We start from the raw sequence: 16104 nt of genomic DNA, 5'->3' as shown, positions 1-16104 counted from the left end.
CCATTCTATGGTCTCCACAGAAGGTGACTGATGACAATTTGCTGTTTATTTTGTGGGTTTAAAATAAGAGTATTGTCAGTTGGAAAGTGTTATGGACTTGGGTATCAGAAACAGCTCAGAGCCTTGGTTGCTTGCCTAACTTCACTGTTTTGCCAGTTTACTGGCTAACTTATTCACGTGCCACCTAGCTAGGAATGCTCTAAATTACATTCATAATTTCCTGAGGAAACAGAACATAACCTCGGGGAGTGTTTGAAAAATTGACAGTTTCTGTCTTTGCTGCCAAATTTGATCATTCGACCCGTGAAGAGAGAATTTTTACAGGATTCTGGCTGGGATTTAGAAAGAAAAAAACTTTTTGCTGTTGCTCTCTAAAGTATGGGAACTATAACTAGGCAAACTGTTTAGCAGCTTTTTCAGGCTCAGAGACTGCTGAATCAGTAAAAAAACCCAACGTTCTCTTACAACTGAGGTTTATCAGGCGCTTGCCAATATATGCAGTCTGATTGTTTTACTCCTGGTAGGGATAATATGTATATATTATATGTATTTATGTCAAATATGTATTTGAATTTTTCTGTTGCATTTTCAGCCAAATGTAAGTTATTTTTAGGGGACATCCAAGATAATGCCATAACTACTAAAAATGCCAGTAAAAAGCTCCTTTTTTATATTTCTTCGTAGGAGCAAAGTGATCGGACTCTTACAATACATTTGTTAAAATAAAATCTGATTTTTGTAAGTCTTGCTATAAACTTCCACTTTAGTCTTTGGAGAAGTTCTTCTTTTCCTTCATGTCAGAGTAACTTTTCTGCATCAGTTTAGCATGCAGAATAAATAAGCTGAAAGTGGTGTCCTCAGAAGATTTTTCTTTTTGAAAACCTTCGGGAATATGTTCTGTTATTCTTCTAAACCCAGTGCTTTGTTGCATTACCTAGGGCTTTTCTTATTTTCTCCCCACCGCTTGGCAGTTTCCAGGAATGACGGGATTGGTTGCTTGCAAGTAATATAAGATCATTTTGGTGCTTCCTTGTAAATTTTATTTTTCTTATCACAATCCACAGGTCTTTTATGTCCTTCCATCTCTTATTCTCTGGTGAAAACCACATTTAAATGTTCCTAAGTATAGCTTTGAAAGAACCTTCTATAAATTACATTCCTAGAGTCTTCTGGAACATGGTCTCACTTACAATAGCCAGATTTGTGCCCTTCAGTGCCTGATTTCAAACTGCGTAGCAAATTTTCACTTGCACAAAATTAATTAATTTCTTGGAGAGAGGAATTTTAAAGTGGTTTTTAAGGCCTTTTTTTTGTTTTCATATTCCTGTTCTGCTATATATCAGTGTATGTGTAATTTAAATATGAGAAAAAAACATTTTGCAGAATGACTGATGTAGCACTTCACATAATGACAAGAAATTGCTTTAAAAATAAAAAAAGGAAAAAAATTAGCGTTACTACTAATGCTAGTTTTGCTTATAAATTTTTTTAAAACACCGATTTTGAGAGGATGGTTACATTTTTGGGTGCTAGCACAACACTGAAGTGTTACTTCCAGAATCATAAATATGTGCTGCTTTGTGAAAATAGGTTTCGGAAGGTTTCGCTAGAAATTCGAGGATCTGTGGTTGCTTCTTGATTCTGAGATGTTTTCAAACTGTGTAGTTGTGTCTGGCCTGAAACCCATATTGGAAGGTGGCAAAAAATGTGCCCACTTTCAAGCTTGCTCTTTTTTAATTCCCCATAAAAATATGTTCAGGAATGTAAAATGAGATTCATCATGAAAGTCCATGTGTAGCTGACTGTGGGGAATACCTCTTAACTGGAAGTTCATGTTTTTTGAAGGATGTTCTTAAAAATATCAATAAAATGGATTTTCTGAATTTATTTTCAATAGGATGTCAAAGCTGTGGAATATAGAATGATTTTGCCAGGCTGAAAAAATAAAAATAAACGTGGGATTGGAAGGAACAGAATAGTAAAAATATTATTCTAATAAGAGTGATTGCTGAAACCTCCTAGAGATGCTTTTAAATTCAGTAGAGTTGATGATTATTTAGAACACTTTAACTACAGTATATTATGCTTTGAGAGTATAAATGTGTCAACAATCTTTTTGGTTTAGTCATCAACTGATAAGTTAATATGTTCAAGCAGTTTAGTAAATGACTGGTGTTCCATCCATCACCCATGTTCCAAGGGAAAATGCTATTATGGATTGATCTGTGATATTTGCATCCAACATGGTCATCATAAAACCAGTATTTCTTCGCTGAGGTGATAGCGTGATAATAAACTGTTTTAAGTAGTTACATGTGTGACTAATGGAAGCTCATTTTGTTTTGCAGTTTGAATTATTTTACAGTCAGCATTTTAGTGGGAGGAAGCTTACTTGGTTACATTATCTTTGTACAGGTAAAACTAAGTGCTTTGCTAAACTTTTGCTCTATACTACTGGCAATTACTTGTTAAAAATCCTTTTCAAATAACAACAGACTTCGGAGTTGGAACATTGTGATGCATAGGAAGTCAAGTAACTTATTTTGCATTATAAATTAATTTAGTATTTGCTGCTTAGTATTTCCAAAATTTGTGTTATAAACTTGCGTATGTTACCTATGATTTATTAAAACAGAGTTGTACGTTCTTGACAACAAAATGGCACCGCAGAACTGATGAGTTATTAACAGTTGCCCTGGAATTATTTCTGTAGTATCAGATGCCCTTTAGTTGAATGTTAAATTTTAAGAATGCATGTTATACTGTTTTACTCAGATATACCCCCCCATGTTTATGTATATAGCAATATTTGTTAAAAAATATCTTAGATATATAATATTGTAGCTTAGTTTAGTAGGTATCAGTCAATCGTATTTTATTTCAAGTGCTTTCAGTACCAGGTTTTAATGACTGTGCACCACAACATATTACATGGAAGTGAAAACCAGACTAGCATAAAATATAACGTAATGAAAATTTAATTCTCATAGTAGAAGGCTGCTCTTTAATCCAGGTCACTTTCACACAGAAAATCCAAATCTGCTTTCAGGCAGATTTCTTCAGTGCTTTTTTTGGCCTCTTTTTGCCTTCTTCTTTTTTTTTTTTTTATTGTAGGGAATTTAAAGAATACAAGAATATCATGAAAAACTTTACAGTACAAATATTTTGGTTTTAAAACTTTCCTTGGAACAACTTTCCTGTAATCACTATTGTGTGATCCTGTGTTTATTGAAGTTTATGCATTGCAATGTGTTGAGGACATTTGGAATTTTCTTTTTTTTATTACTATAACTTATATTGCATTATTCAAATTCAACACTGCGTGTTTCCTTTTTTCTTGAAAACACTACTGTTCTAGTATTCATAGTTAATCAGAATTATTTTTGTTGCAAGTCACATTCTGAATGTGTTAAGTTTACAGCGTCAGCTTTCATCTTCCATCTTCCCATTCCCAGTGTTAAATGCATACATAGGTGTGACTTGAATGTTTGGAAAGGTACAAGGAGCCCTAGTTGTTAGGCATCACATTACTTTTCAGCACATTCCATCAGTTTATAAATACTACTTGTGTCATTACAGGTGAAGTAAAAATGAATTATTTGTGCAAACCTTATGTAGCCATGGTCACAACATACCAAATGGCAGTGCTGCTTGCCTTCAACAACAGTGAAACTGTCAGTTACAAGGAGCTTCAGGACAGTACACAAATGAATGAGAAGGAGCTGACCAAAACCATCAAATCCTTACTTGATGTCAAAATGATCAACCATGACTCAGACAAGGTATGCAGTCGCGATATAAATGTTTCATGTCTTCAGTGTTGTGATTCTAATATTTGAGGGCTTTTTTAATACAAAAGAATCCGCTGTTTGTTTGGGGTTTTTTTTTCTGAACAGTTTTTTTCTTAACTGTATTATTGACCCTTGTGAGCAATTATAACTCAGCAGTGGACACAGGAAAACCAACAGATGTGATCTGTGAACTCTTATCATCCCATGAGTTTTATGGAATTCCAGTAATATCCGAGCTCTCTTGTCTGGTTAAGGCAAAGACTGGCATAGGTTCTGTTTCCAACTTTTCATCATCCTTCTACATCACCTACGTGAAGTCAGTTGCCCTTTTTTCCCATACTGTGAAGGGCACAGAAGTCTGGTATGTAAGAAACAGTACAGAAATACCTGTGCATATCCTACAAACTTTGGCATGTGCTTCCAGCTAGCCCAGAAAGCCTGTTATTCAGACAGTATCAGGCAGAAGAAGCTGAGATAAGCTGTTCATTTCACTTATGAGGAGAACTGGAAAGCTGCTTTGATAGCTCCTTTTTTTAACCAGGGAAATATAGGAAAATGAAAGTGAGATCACAAGATTGTGGGTTGCTTTTGTTTGTTTGCTCTTTTTTGAAAGAGAAGTAAAAAAAGAATAAAGGAACTTGGAAGAATTTTCATTAGTTCATTAGATTGATGCTTTTTGAGTTCATGCACAACACTGTTGTGGCTTATACTCAACCGTATAAGGAGAATAATGCTAAAATTTAACGTCAGCTTAAAGCCATTGATCTTTGCCCTTTCACAGTAATTTTTGTATACTATGTCTGGATATTATAAAATATATATATTTTAATAAAGAATATGTGTTGCCGAATATAAAATTAGAATTAATATTGTTTTGAGTAAATATTTAGGTAAGTATTGGTTGTGTTTGCTGAACTATTTGCACTGGAGGCAACCATGGTTTGACAAGATTCCGAAGCCCGGTAACTTTTTTCTGCTGGAAATTGGTAATACTTTACAGGCCCTTGCCTGGAAACTGCAAAGATCAGTCAGAGTATCCTCTTAGTCGAATGTAAAGGTGTTTGGACTGCAAACGGTGTTACCGTTTATTGCAAGAAATGATCTTTTCTGTGTGGAAGAGAATTAGGCTGCTGGGAGGAAAAAATGAGAAACATGCAGAAAGGCATGGAACTGTAGACGCTGTAGCTTGTCACCTGTTTCTTCTGTAACATAAAAAAAATTATTAGATGCTAGCCCTTAAGTTCTGGAAGGCAATGTTAGTAATAATTGTGAAAGCAATGACCCTCTCTCTTGAGGTTCTGCTGTAAATAAATGCAAATATTACTTTCTTTCCAGGGAGGAAATGAATGTAAATGGAGAGTGTTTACAACTAAAATGATCTTTGGAAGTATTAAAACAGAAATTGCTTTAATTGTATTGAATTGTTAACAAAATTCATGCATGTCAGAGTTCTTTATAGTGTTTTCTATAAGAGAGCTGATTTCTGGGTTAGTTAAACTGTGGCTTGAAAAATTGACCCGGTTCAAGTGACATCTTACAATTTCCAACTACAAATCTGAAATGTTTGTATGTATGTAAGCCCCTAACTGTGATATTTCAAAGTAAACTGCTATCATTTTTTGGTTCCGTTTTTGATTTTTTAAAAAGATATTTTATTGCAGGAAGATATAGAGGCAGAGTCTACTTTTTCATTAAATATGAACTTCAGCAGTAAACGAACAAAATTTAAAATTACTACATCAATGCAGAAAGACACACCACAGGCAAGTATTCATCAATGTTTCTAACTTAAACAACCTAGGAAGCTTATTTTTCTAAAATCAAATTTATTGTATTTTGGTATAAGCAGATGTTAGAGTCCCTACTGAAAGTTTACATTGCTGTAAAGGAATTGTCTAAGTTTAAAGCTGGGGAACTGTGTATTTCTTTGTTCTTAACATATAGGCAGGAGAAAACTGAATGGGGAATAAGAAAGTAGAAGAAAAAGTCAAAGAAGAGCTGTTCCTTTTGTACCAAGTGGGATTAACATTTAGCTTGTCTTATCTAATGAGGCTTTTGTTGATGGTGTTTATGAAAGCAACTTATTCCAGGAACAGCAGAATCAATCAACTGTTTTCCTATGGTTTTTGTGTCTTTTGGCAAATAAAATTAACTGTAGTGTTGATAATCCATGTTTCCTCTGTATCTCGTAAGACACAGGGTTCTGTACAAGAGACGTGTGCTGCCAAACTCAATACATTATAGTAAATTTGCCTGCCTGTCTCTAGCAAAAATGCTGGGTTTGGGTGTCTCTCTCCTACCTTCTTGCTGACTTTCATGAAATCTGTATTCTTCATTCATGGAAGTACTTTGCCTGAAATTGAACTTCGCCTAGATTTTTTTTTTTTATTAATTGATGACATTTAATAAAACAAGAGTATAGATTCAAGATACTTCTATGAAATGATTATTGATTTTACTATATTTTAAGCATTACTGTTCTTCCTATATCACAGGAGATGGAACAGACCAGAAGTGCTGTAGATGAAGACAGAAAAATGTATCTTCAAGCTGCTATAGTCCGTATCATGAAAGCACGTAAAGTGTTGCGACATAATGCTCTTATTCAGGAGGTAAGTTAAAATTCTCTTTTTAAGCATGATTTGATGAAAATCTTCAGCATAGTTGGGCAAAACATCTTATTGTGAAACTGCCATATCAAAACTAATAGCTAGGTGAAATTAGTGACAATTTCATTGGAATCTACTTTGAACTGTGATTTTGGAGCACTTGCTTCCTCAATCATGCTAATGTGTCTTAGCACTAAAGCATTAAATGCCGTTGTGTTTGCTCTTTCCTGTTGCCTGGTTCTAGGCTGATAGATGTTGTAGGCTGTAAGGTTCATTGGCAGAGCTATAGGTTCAATTGACAAGCCGAGTGTGGATTTTCTAGGTATGGAATTTCACCAGAAGCACTTAACCAATTTTGAGCTCTAAGCGTGATTTTATTCTAATTCATGGCTTGAATTTTAGAAGTTGTCCGAGTATGCAGACATGAACTTCTTGAACTCCTTGTTTCGTTAATCAGTACACTTATCTAGGTTTTTTAGACTCTAGATTAATGATCTGTGAACTGTCACAGACTCGGAAGGAAGTGCGATTTCTTTCCCCCACTTTCTCATATGTACTAGCTGCCTGCCTAATTGTATTTCTTATTCCAACCTAAACTTTTCTCCTACCAACCAGTTCCCAGTTTTAGTTTTCTCAGCGTTCCAAGGCATTCAATCTTCAGTCTAATCATTCTTCTGTCGCCTGAGACTCTGTGCATAGCCTCAGAGTGGGCTGATGGGAGAGGGAATAAAGGTTTCTGCTTTATTTGACCATTTTGAGCATGGAGATAGAGATCTCAGTCATTTTGAGATCTGCTGTGTGCTTGGTATCTTGTGGTGGAGGATACAGTTCACCACATCCACTACTTAATTTTTATTTCCTAAAAAATAAGTAGCTACAGAGAGCTTGGTGGCCCAGAACTTGCAATGTGAGGCAAGGTTAAAGGGTTTGGATACTGAAGTAGTGCTTGTACACAAATACTCTGAAAGCAAGCTTCATTTAAGAAATCTGGCTTTGAATACCTGAAAGATGAGGCAGTATAGGTTGTGATTATTCTCAAAATCTTTGACTGTTTTATTTCCTGTTAAATCACCTATGCAATTATGATGAAATCCTGTAAGAATTTACAGTTGAAACTAGAAAATGTTGCAAGAACGGTGGATATTTTGATAGTTATTCTACTAAGAAGAGAGTAAAGTTGGTGCTCCATTTATCTTTCACCTGCCACATCCACCAGTATTGGTTTTTTACCTTAGCTTTTAACTAAATTTATGACACTTTTGAAAATCATGTCCTTTATCATTTAGTCTTTAGTTCTCAATTTTGAATACTATTTATGTCCTAGGTGGAGTAGAACATTTAAAACTTAAAGTTAGGCTTCTAAATAATTTATATCTATGCTGCCTTATATTGTGGGGGCTCTCTCCTCAAGCAATAAGGTGAAGCAGTACAAAAATCCATTAGGGTTAATTTTCGCTTCTTCTTTGCACTCTGAATTTGTGCCAATCTCTATGCTGCCTCAGCTAAAATCTGGCTGGCACCTGAGCTAGATGATTGGACATCTTAGTTGTCTTCTCTGCAATCTGTGATATAGATGTGGTCTTCAGCATTTCAGAAATTATTGCCAGAATTTAGAGCAAATTGTGTGGAGAGAGATGTTTGTATACTTAATGCTTAAACATAAAGATGAAAATATGATATTAAGTAGAAATTGTACCTAGTTATGTCTGCATTGAGCTCAGTAAGTTGTTTTGCTTCATGTTTTTTGAATAAGACCAAACTGTCAGGGGCTCCAAGTTGAACAGCTTTCTAGACTGACCTGTATTAAAAAATGAATAGCCATTTCTATTAAACCTGTAGAGTATGCGTAACTAAACTCCTGGCTGTCCAGCTTCCTTTTTTTTAACCCTGCTAACCTGCTAAAATTTGTTAAACTGTCAAGAGTCTTTATTTCTCAAAACAATAATTTGTGATATTGTTACCAATTATGGTGATGTATATGCTTAGTTCTTATTCGTAAAATTTCTAGCCTAACTTCTTGAGCAGTAAGAATGAATGTTTTGAAAGGAAGTTTGTTTACTATGAATAGTTGGTATTTTCTCATCTCATTAATACTTTTTTCTGAGCTATAAGGGCACGATTATGTGTATGATTGGAAGACTCCTAGCCTTAATATGGTTAGCTCTGATTCTAACGATTAGACTATAGCACTGCTGTTTCGTTTACGGAGAGGTGTCCAAGAAAATACTCAAGGCCTACGTGTGTCAGCATGTGGTCTTTGCTCAGCTGTTAATTGCGTTAGATGTGCCCTGATAGTTTTACTTTTAGCTTCATGCTGCAGTCACTTGCAGGACAAGTTAGCTTTTCCCTTAAAATTAGTATGGAGCAGTGGGAGCAGTGGAGGGGAAAAGTCAATGCAGTTGTTCCCAGAAAAGTTTTTATTCTGACCATCTGGTATGTCTCTTGTTTGTATTATCTTTGGTAAAACAAAACGAAAACTGAAAAAAAACCCCTACCAATACAGATTTCTGTCTTTTGTTCTCTCTATCCTAAACAAATGCTTGAAGTAGGATGATGACAATCAGTTTGAGTGTAGGGCTGAAGTTAGTTGAAATCTGGGTCAGCTTGCTAGCAGCAAGTTTCTTCTCATTTATACTGTTACGGAACGTAGCAGACCCTTGGCCGCTAGCCTAACAAAACTCACCCTTTGGAGCTTTTTGTTTGTTTTGCTGAGTGAGCTCTACCTGGTGAGTTCTGTTGGCTCACAGAGGGCTCCAGCAAGCTCTAGAGCTGGGACAAAGCTAGCTATGAAAAGCTGTAAAGAAAATGGGAAATACAGCTGAAATAAAAACCACTTTCTTTACAGAACAAATGAAAAGCTATGGGCAAAATTGCTGACCTTACTTACCATTGCTAGAAAGTAGAGAGGAGAAAGTAATAGTAATTTTCTTTGCTACAGGTTGGCCACAAGATTAAAATATGAAAAATTTTCCAAGTTAATAGATATGCATGTTCTGTTACTACACACCATTTTCCCTTCTCTACAAGAGAATGGGCAAAACTGAGAACTATTAAGAGACTTCTAAAGTTTTGCCTGCAGCTGCAGCTTCTTCACAGTGCATATATAGATTTGTTTTTACAACAAATAATTTTTACTGTGTGTATTAAAAAGTTCAAGCATAGCCAGATGGAACTTGCCATGTCGTAGGGCTGTATTCAGTGGCTGAAGAGAGGCTCATCCTGATTGTCTCAAGTTGTATAGGAAAGGAGGTGAGTTGTAGGCGGATTCCACTTACACCTTCCAGGCAGCCGCGCAGTTCGACCTTCTGGCAGGACCAGATAAATAGCACTACATGGGCTGGAATGTAGACAAAAAAACAGAACAAATCCAGCTCACGTTTCCTGTCCTGACAGCTGCAACAGCAATGAAGTAGTGTAACTTAACTAAAGAATTACTAATTGGGCTGTGTCTTTAGTGATGAAAAGTGTCATCAAGGGCTTTTCAGCAAATTTCCTGAAAAAGTGGTGGTTTTTCTTACAAATTTGAGTGTTTAGTGTAGTAGAATCTCTGAGGATATGTTGCATTTTTAAGGTATTTAAACTGCTATTCAGGAATGAATAAGGTTGTCTTTATAGTTAGATTTTATTTGCTATGTACCTGTTTGCATCTTCTAAATATGTCTTTTTAATGCTATAAATAAAACACAGGTTTCACAAATCTTTATTAAATCATAGAATCACAGAATCGTTTAGATTGTAAAAGACATTTAAAATTATTAAGTCGAACGTAACCTAACAATGCCGAGTCCATCACTAAACCATGTCCCCAGGCATAACATCTGCATGTCTTCTATGTAGCTCCAGGGACAGTGACTCAACCACTTCCTGGGCAGCCTGTTCCAATGCTTGACAACCCTTTCAGTGAAGTTATTTATCCTAATATCCTGTCTAAGCCTCCTTTGGCACAGCCTGAGGTCGTTTCCTCTCTTCTTATTGTTTGTTACTTGGGAGAAGAGACCAAAATGCACCTTGCTACAGCCTCCCTTCAGGTAGTTGTGGAGTGTGATAAAGTCTCCCTGTCGGCCTCCTCTTCCCCGGACAGAACAGCTCCAGTTCCCTCAGCTTCTCCTCTCAAGACTTGTGCTCCAGAGCCTTGAGCAGTGTCGTCCTTGTCTGAACAGGCTTCAGCAGTTCAATATCTGTCTTCTTGTGAGGGGCCTGAAAGAACACAGTATTCGAGGTGCGGCCTCACCAGTGCCAAGTAGAGGGGGATGATCACTTCTCTAGTCGTGCTGGCCACGCTGTTTCTGATACGAGCCAGGATGCTATTGGCTTTCTTGGCCACCTGGGCACACTGCTGGTTCACGTTCAGCCAGCTGTTGATCAACAGCCTTTACTGCTGGGCAGCTTTGCAACCATTCATCCTCAAGCCTGTAGCTTTGCTTGGGTATGTTGTGACCCAAGCACGGGACCCAGCACTTGGCCCTGTCGAACCTCATACAGTTTGCCTTGGCCCATTAGTCCAGTTTGTCCAGATACCTCTGTAGAGCCTTACTTCCCTCAAGCAGTTCAGCACTCCCACACAACGTGGTGTAATCTGCAAACTCACTGAGGGTGCACTTGATCCCCTTGTCAATGAAAATGTCTTCTCTGTCTTTTTATGGTGCTAAACATGGTGATGGACAAGAAGAAAATTGCGTTCTGCTTTAGAGATAGTTTTGAAAAATACAATAAAGTGAAATTTAACCATTTATAATTGTACAAACTATTATGAAAATTAAGATTAACACATTTTTCAGGTGTTTAATTTCCAAGTAAGACTGAAGTAACTCAGCTAAATTTGGGGAGTCAATAAATTAAATATTCCAGAACAATGAAAGTACATAAACAGAAGTAAAAGAAACCTTGTCTAGGAAGAGAAGTCTGTTGGCAGAGCCAGCATGGAAAGGCACATATGTTTTTACAAAATTTTCACTTTGCTTAAACTATGATGATAATCAAGTGAAGAAATGTGTTAATGTTAGATTAATTTTTAACCTGAATGTTTGTGTTCGTCTGTACTATGACAAATAAAGCAAGCAAAAAGACTGAGAGATCTGGTTAATATGTAGGGAAGCTAACCAATTTGCTGAGCAGTCAGTTTAAGTGTCCTGATACTAACATATAGAGATGCTCTGTTGATAGTTATATGTAGTCATATATATTCCAAGTTTATTTAATCCTGTCTTTGAAAGAAAATTATGCTGAATTTCTCTTAAAGCCCTTAGTGAATGTTTTTATAGCATTTATAAATGTTGTAAATTAAAATAACACAAAAACATGTTGGTCTTTTGCAGGTAATTAGCCAATCAAGAGCTAGGTTTAACCCAAGTATCAGCATGATTAAGAAGTGTATTGAAGTTCTGATAGACAAACAGTACATAGAGCGAAGCCAAGCCTCTGCAGACGAATACAGTTATGTAGCATGATGTTGCTATCCTGCAGGTATGATTGTAAGGAGATCATTGCTGTCACTGTTTGGTGTGTTCCTGTGGGAAGAGGCAGGCCTGTGCCTCCATAATTGGTCACTTGGCAGCCCCTGTTTTTCTGCTGTTTACAACATCACCAGTGCCATGTCATGAGCGTCAATGAAAATGCCTATAGATATTTCAAGCTCATGTCATTATGACATTTCTTAAAACTTTACTAAAAGAATGAGTGAAGTATTGCTGAAATGTGGAAAATTGGTTGGGTACCATGCTTTTATTTTTCCCTCCCCTTTCACGTTTGCAGTTGATGTTTTTTAATGTATCTTAAGACAAAGTTAAAAAAAAAAAAAAAGCCTAAATATTGTAATATGACAGATAACCTAATAATTGTATCTACATTAAAATGTAAAAAAAATGATGATCATGATACTGCTGCTTGTCAAATAAAAAAATAAAGTTATATAATGTGTCTCGAATGATTGTAGAAATGGATATAGATTAATGTTCACAAATATTATTCAGACCTGGAAGAGTAAAAATAATGCTATGTGTTTGGGTTTTGAATAACTTCAGAAACAGATCTGACATAAGAACTTAATTTATATAAAGCTGAATAGCAAGTATGTAATGTTTCATGTGATTATAAAAAAAAATATTTATGGTTAGGTGCACATCTTGTTTTCTTGAGATTAGGCAAACTTACCTTCTTAGTGCCTGAAGGCCTACTCTGTGTCTGTTAATTTCACACTGCAGGAATATGTTACAAGAGAAAATAAACAGATATTTGAGGGGATTTAACCAGTGTAGTTCACAGTTAGTAGTGATTATCATGGACATCAAAGATATAATTCACTGACTTGTGAAACCACCCTATTAATGGGAAAGAATATAGCAGACTAGTAATTGAAAAATGTTTTCTCTCATCCATTAGGTAGAAGCACTACATGGATAGGTACCTATGTTTGTTTCTACATAAATCCATAGTGGGTATTTTTCTTGTTTTCCCTCCTAAGTCATATATGGTTGTATTTATTGTATTTTGTTTTCCTCTGCCCCAATTAGATTTCTACCTATTTGGGCAGGACAAGAATTCCATGAGCTATTTCATGTCCTGCATTGCTCATCAGGGATGGCGTGATGACTATTCACTCTCACATAAGCATAGTTTTAAAAGCTACTAATTCTACCACTGGAAGCAGTTGGAGTTTATGAGCATTAAGCATGTGAACACACTGATTACCTGCTGCAGAAAAGCTGCTTCCTCACAGTTATGCCTGCAGTTCTGCTAAATATTAAGTTAACTTTAAAAGTTCTATTTTTGCCAAATTTTATTTATGTGCATATAAAAATATATATGTAGATCTATATTATTTGCAATATTTTTTTAGATTATGTGATATTTCATCACCTACTGAAAGTCCACAGATTGAGAATTGATTTTAAAGGAAAAAGCCTTCTGAGGGGAGCTTTTTCCTTTTTTCTAGTTCCCCACTTTATGAAAGGTTTCTCTGACCTTCATAATGTTGTCTCTTCTTTCTTAAGTGACATTGCATTCATATGTCACCTGGAGGGTGTAGTAAACTTTCTATACTTAACTAGGAAATGCATCAAGAAGTGGTAATATGTTTTCCTTGTGTGGATTTTACTAAGGGTGAATAAAGGGCAATAAACAATTAAGGGCACTAAACACTTCTATATTTATGGTATTTTATCCCACTGCACTAAGATCTAGATTTTTAAAAATGCATTTATGTCTTAAAGAAATGGGTTTTTTAACTGATTGTAATATGGTGCAGTAGGTCTCTGTCTAAAGTGGTAGTTCAGAGCTGTATGTGTGTGTTGGGAGACAGCACACGTGCTTGTGGTGTCCCTAAGTGTATAGTGAATAGGAGATACGTTAACGTAGAGTGACTTCTAATCTATTTCAATGTGAAACGTTTCTGTGCTTTATAAAAAGTAAATAATTTCTTCTTATGACAAAAAATAGAATAGAGGGAATGTTGTATGACACAACAGAAAAAGGATTGCCTGGTTGAGTCATCAGATCCTTTCTCCAGAAAACAAACTAAGAGTAACACTAAAGCTTCTGGAAACAAATGTGTTTTACCATGTAAATTGTGTATGAGTCAACAGATTTTGAGCTTATTTCTTCATAAAAGGGTTAATAAAAGCTTTTTTTAAATATAGATTGCAGTAGCAAAATTTTAAGACCGAGTTTGAAAAACTCTAACAAATTTATTTTCAGAATCACTTCATAGACAAAACAAAAACTTTACTGCTCTAGCCTAAACGTGTACGGTTTTAGCATTACCTTATCTCTGAATTTTTGCATACCTATAACATGAAAAGTAATATTTTGTTATTTAGATAAGCATGCTGCTGAGTTGAGACATGTTTAGTGAGTTAAAAACATTCATATATTTCAGCACAGTTGGCATCCCAAGACAATGTCTTCCATAATTATACATAAACTCAATCTGTTCAGTGTTTCTTGGGAAATGTGGCTATAGCTGGGAAACATTTTGAATTATACTTCATAACTCACACCTTTCCCCCAAAGGAAAAAAACAGGGCAAGGATTCAGCCCTCTGTAGCTGGGTTAGCACACTGAAGTCATTGCTGGCACACAGTGATGCAGCTTATAGTGTAGTGCTACAACCTGGCAACTCAACACATCTGGCAAGTGTCATTTCAAAATACAAAGTGCTAATGGCTGTTAACAAGAGAGGCAAATTATGAAAAGAGAAGACATACAAAAATGCAATGCATTTTTAATTTTTCACTAGAGGAAACTGATGTAATTGTACGGATTTGGTTTGGGGTTTTTTTTGTCATAAGCCTGATAACATGGATGACTTGCTGGTTTATTTGGAAGCTTAATGGTTTCATACATCTCATACATTTCTAACATCAAAATGCATTTTAACTCTAGTATTGAATGTTGTTGATAATTCTAATGCTAACTGAAAATGTATTTCTCTGGTGTTTTAATTTGTCTTCAGTGTGATTATCTTATTCTAGGAAAGAAAAATGCATGTCTGTACTTCGGTGTGTCCATGCATACACTGGAGTTGGAGCTGTGAAGGGTTCTTAAATCGCCATAACATGAGAAACAGTTTTCAAAATGGAGAGAATCGTTACTTTTTGAGAAACCTTTTAATGAGTACATTCTAAATAAGGCGCAGAGTATGGAAATTGGTCAAAGGAGAAATACATTTGGTAAGCTGATATCTTTTAGCCATGCTTAGGAAGTTGTTTCTTATCCTTAAAAAAGCTAATTTTAAAAGCAAGTCTTAGAACATAGTCTTGGTTCTTGAGCAGAATAAATTCTTTGTACTCTAGGGCAAAATGTTAAGACTGTCCATGCTTTACAGGTAAGTTAAATACCTAGAATTAATTAAGGTGTTACGATTTATGAAAACATGTTCTCCAGAAGCAATTATTCTTGCACTGAGTATTTTCTCCTATTACAAACCTGAATTTACCCTTATTTGCTTACGCTAAGTTGTACTGCACTTCCTAGCTGATGATAAAACAGTGTTTTGCAAGGTGTCAGGTGAAAGGAGAGAAAGGATCAAAACATTGTCTGGGTATAATAATTCTAAAATAATGCAATACTTCACTAAGCTCAAGTATATGTGTGTGTAGTTTTAAAGAAGGAGAGTGGACAAATAGTGATAGTAAAAGTAACGGAATACCTGTAGCTTGGGCGTGCATTTCTTATTGTCTCCATTCTGTGGAATTTACAATTGCATAAATAAGGGAAGAAAATAACAGCCAACAGAAGGAAGGAGGTAGATGAAGAGGCAGACCAGCTAACCTCCCTTTTAGACGTACTGGAGTTGTAGTTTGGTTTTCTTTATCTTTGAATAGTTTAACTACGTGTGTGTTGATTAACAAGATTTCTATTTAGTTCTGTATTGATGATTACTTGTCACGTGTTTGAGGAAAAAGTGTGCTAGAAGAAGAAGCACTTTCAAAGAAGCAGTGCGTTTGACCTAGCTGTGTGTTGGTGCTGATCCCATCAACTGGCCCAGGAGCGTGCAGCGCAAGACTTGAAGGCTTCCATAGTCTCCCCAGCAAGTCCAGCCTTGCTTGTGCATCTGAGAAGGAAAGGACTTCTCTAAACCTGAGAAGTAGCATGAAGCAAGTCTAAAAGTACTGTTAGTCTCTTCTAAAATGGTTTTAGTTGTTTAGGGAAGTTTTGCCACTGTTCATTTCTACACCCTCTTTATGACCCTCTTGACTAAAAGCTAT

At 35.8% G+C, this 16104-nt stretch overlaps 1 protein-coding gene across 5 annotated transcripts in view; it reads left to right on the top strand.

Moving 5' to 3' along the window:
• The window catches only part of CUL2 (cullin 2), a 52013-nt gene extending 36230 nt beyond the window's left edge, over positions 1-15783 (top strand). For 4 of the 5 annotated variants that reach the window (XM_054060631.1, XM_054060630.1, XM_054060629.1 and 1 more), the window contains exons 18-22: positions 2349-2415; positions 3580-3782; positions 5453-5554; positions 6287-6403; positions 11716-15783. In XM_054060631.1, the coding sequence (XP_053916606.1) occupies positions 2349-2415; positions 3580-3782; positions 5453-5554; positions 6287-6403; positions 11716-11847 (621 nt within the window). In that variant the 3' untranslated portion in view covers positions 11848-15783. The remainder of the gene's footprint in view (positions 1-2348; positions 2416-3579; positions 3783-5452; positions 5555-6286; positions 6404-11715) is intronic. The other variant, XM_009569276.2, reaches the window with a different exon arrangement.
• The last annotated feature ends 321 nt before the right edge of the window (positions 15784-16104 follow it).

This window comes from Cuculus canorus, chromosome 2, assembly GCF_017976375.1.
Source record: "Cuculus canorus isolate bCucCan1 chromosome 2, bCucCan1.pri, whole genome shotgun sequence".
Taxonomy (NCBI): domain Eukaryota; kingdom Metazoa; phylum Chordata; class Aves; order Cuculiformes; family Cuculidae; genus Cuculus; species Cuculus canorus.
This window is presented reverse-complemented; position numbering and strand designations above follow the sequence as displayed.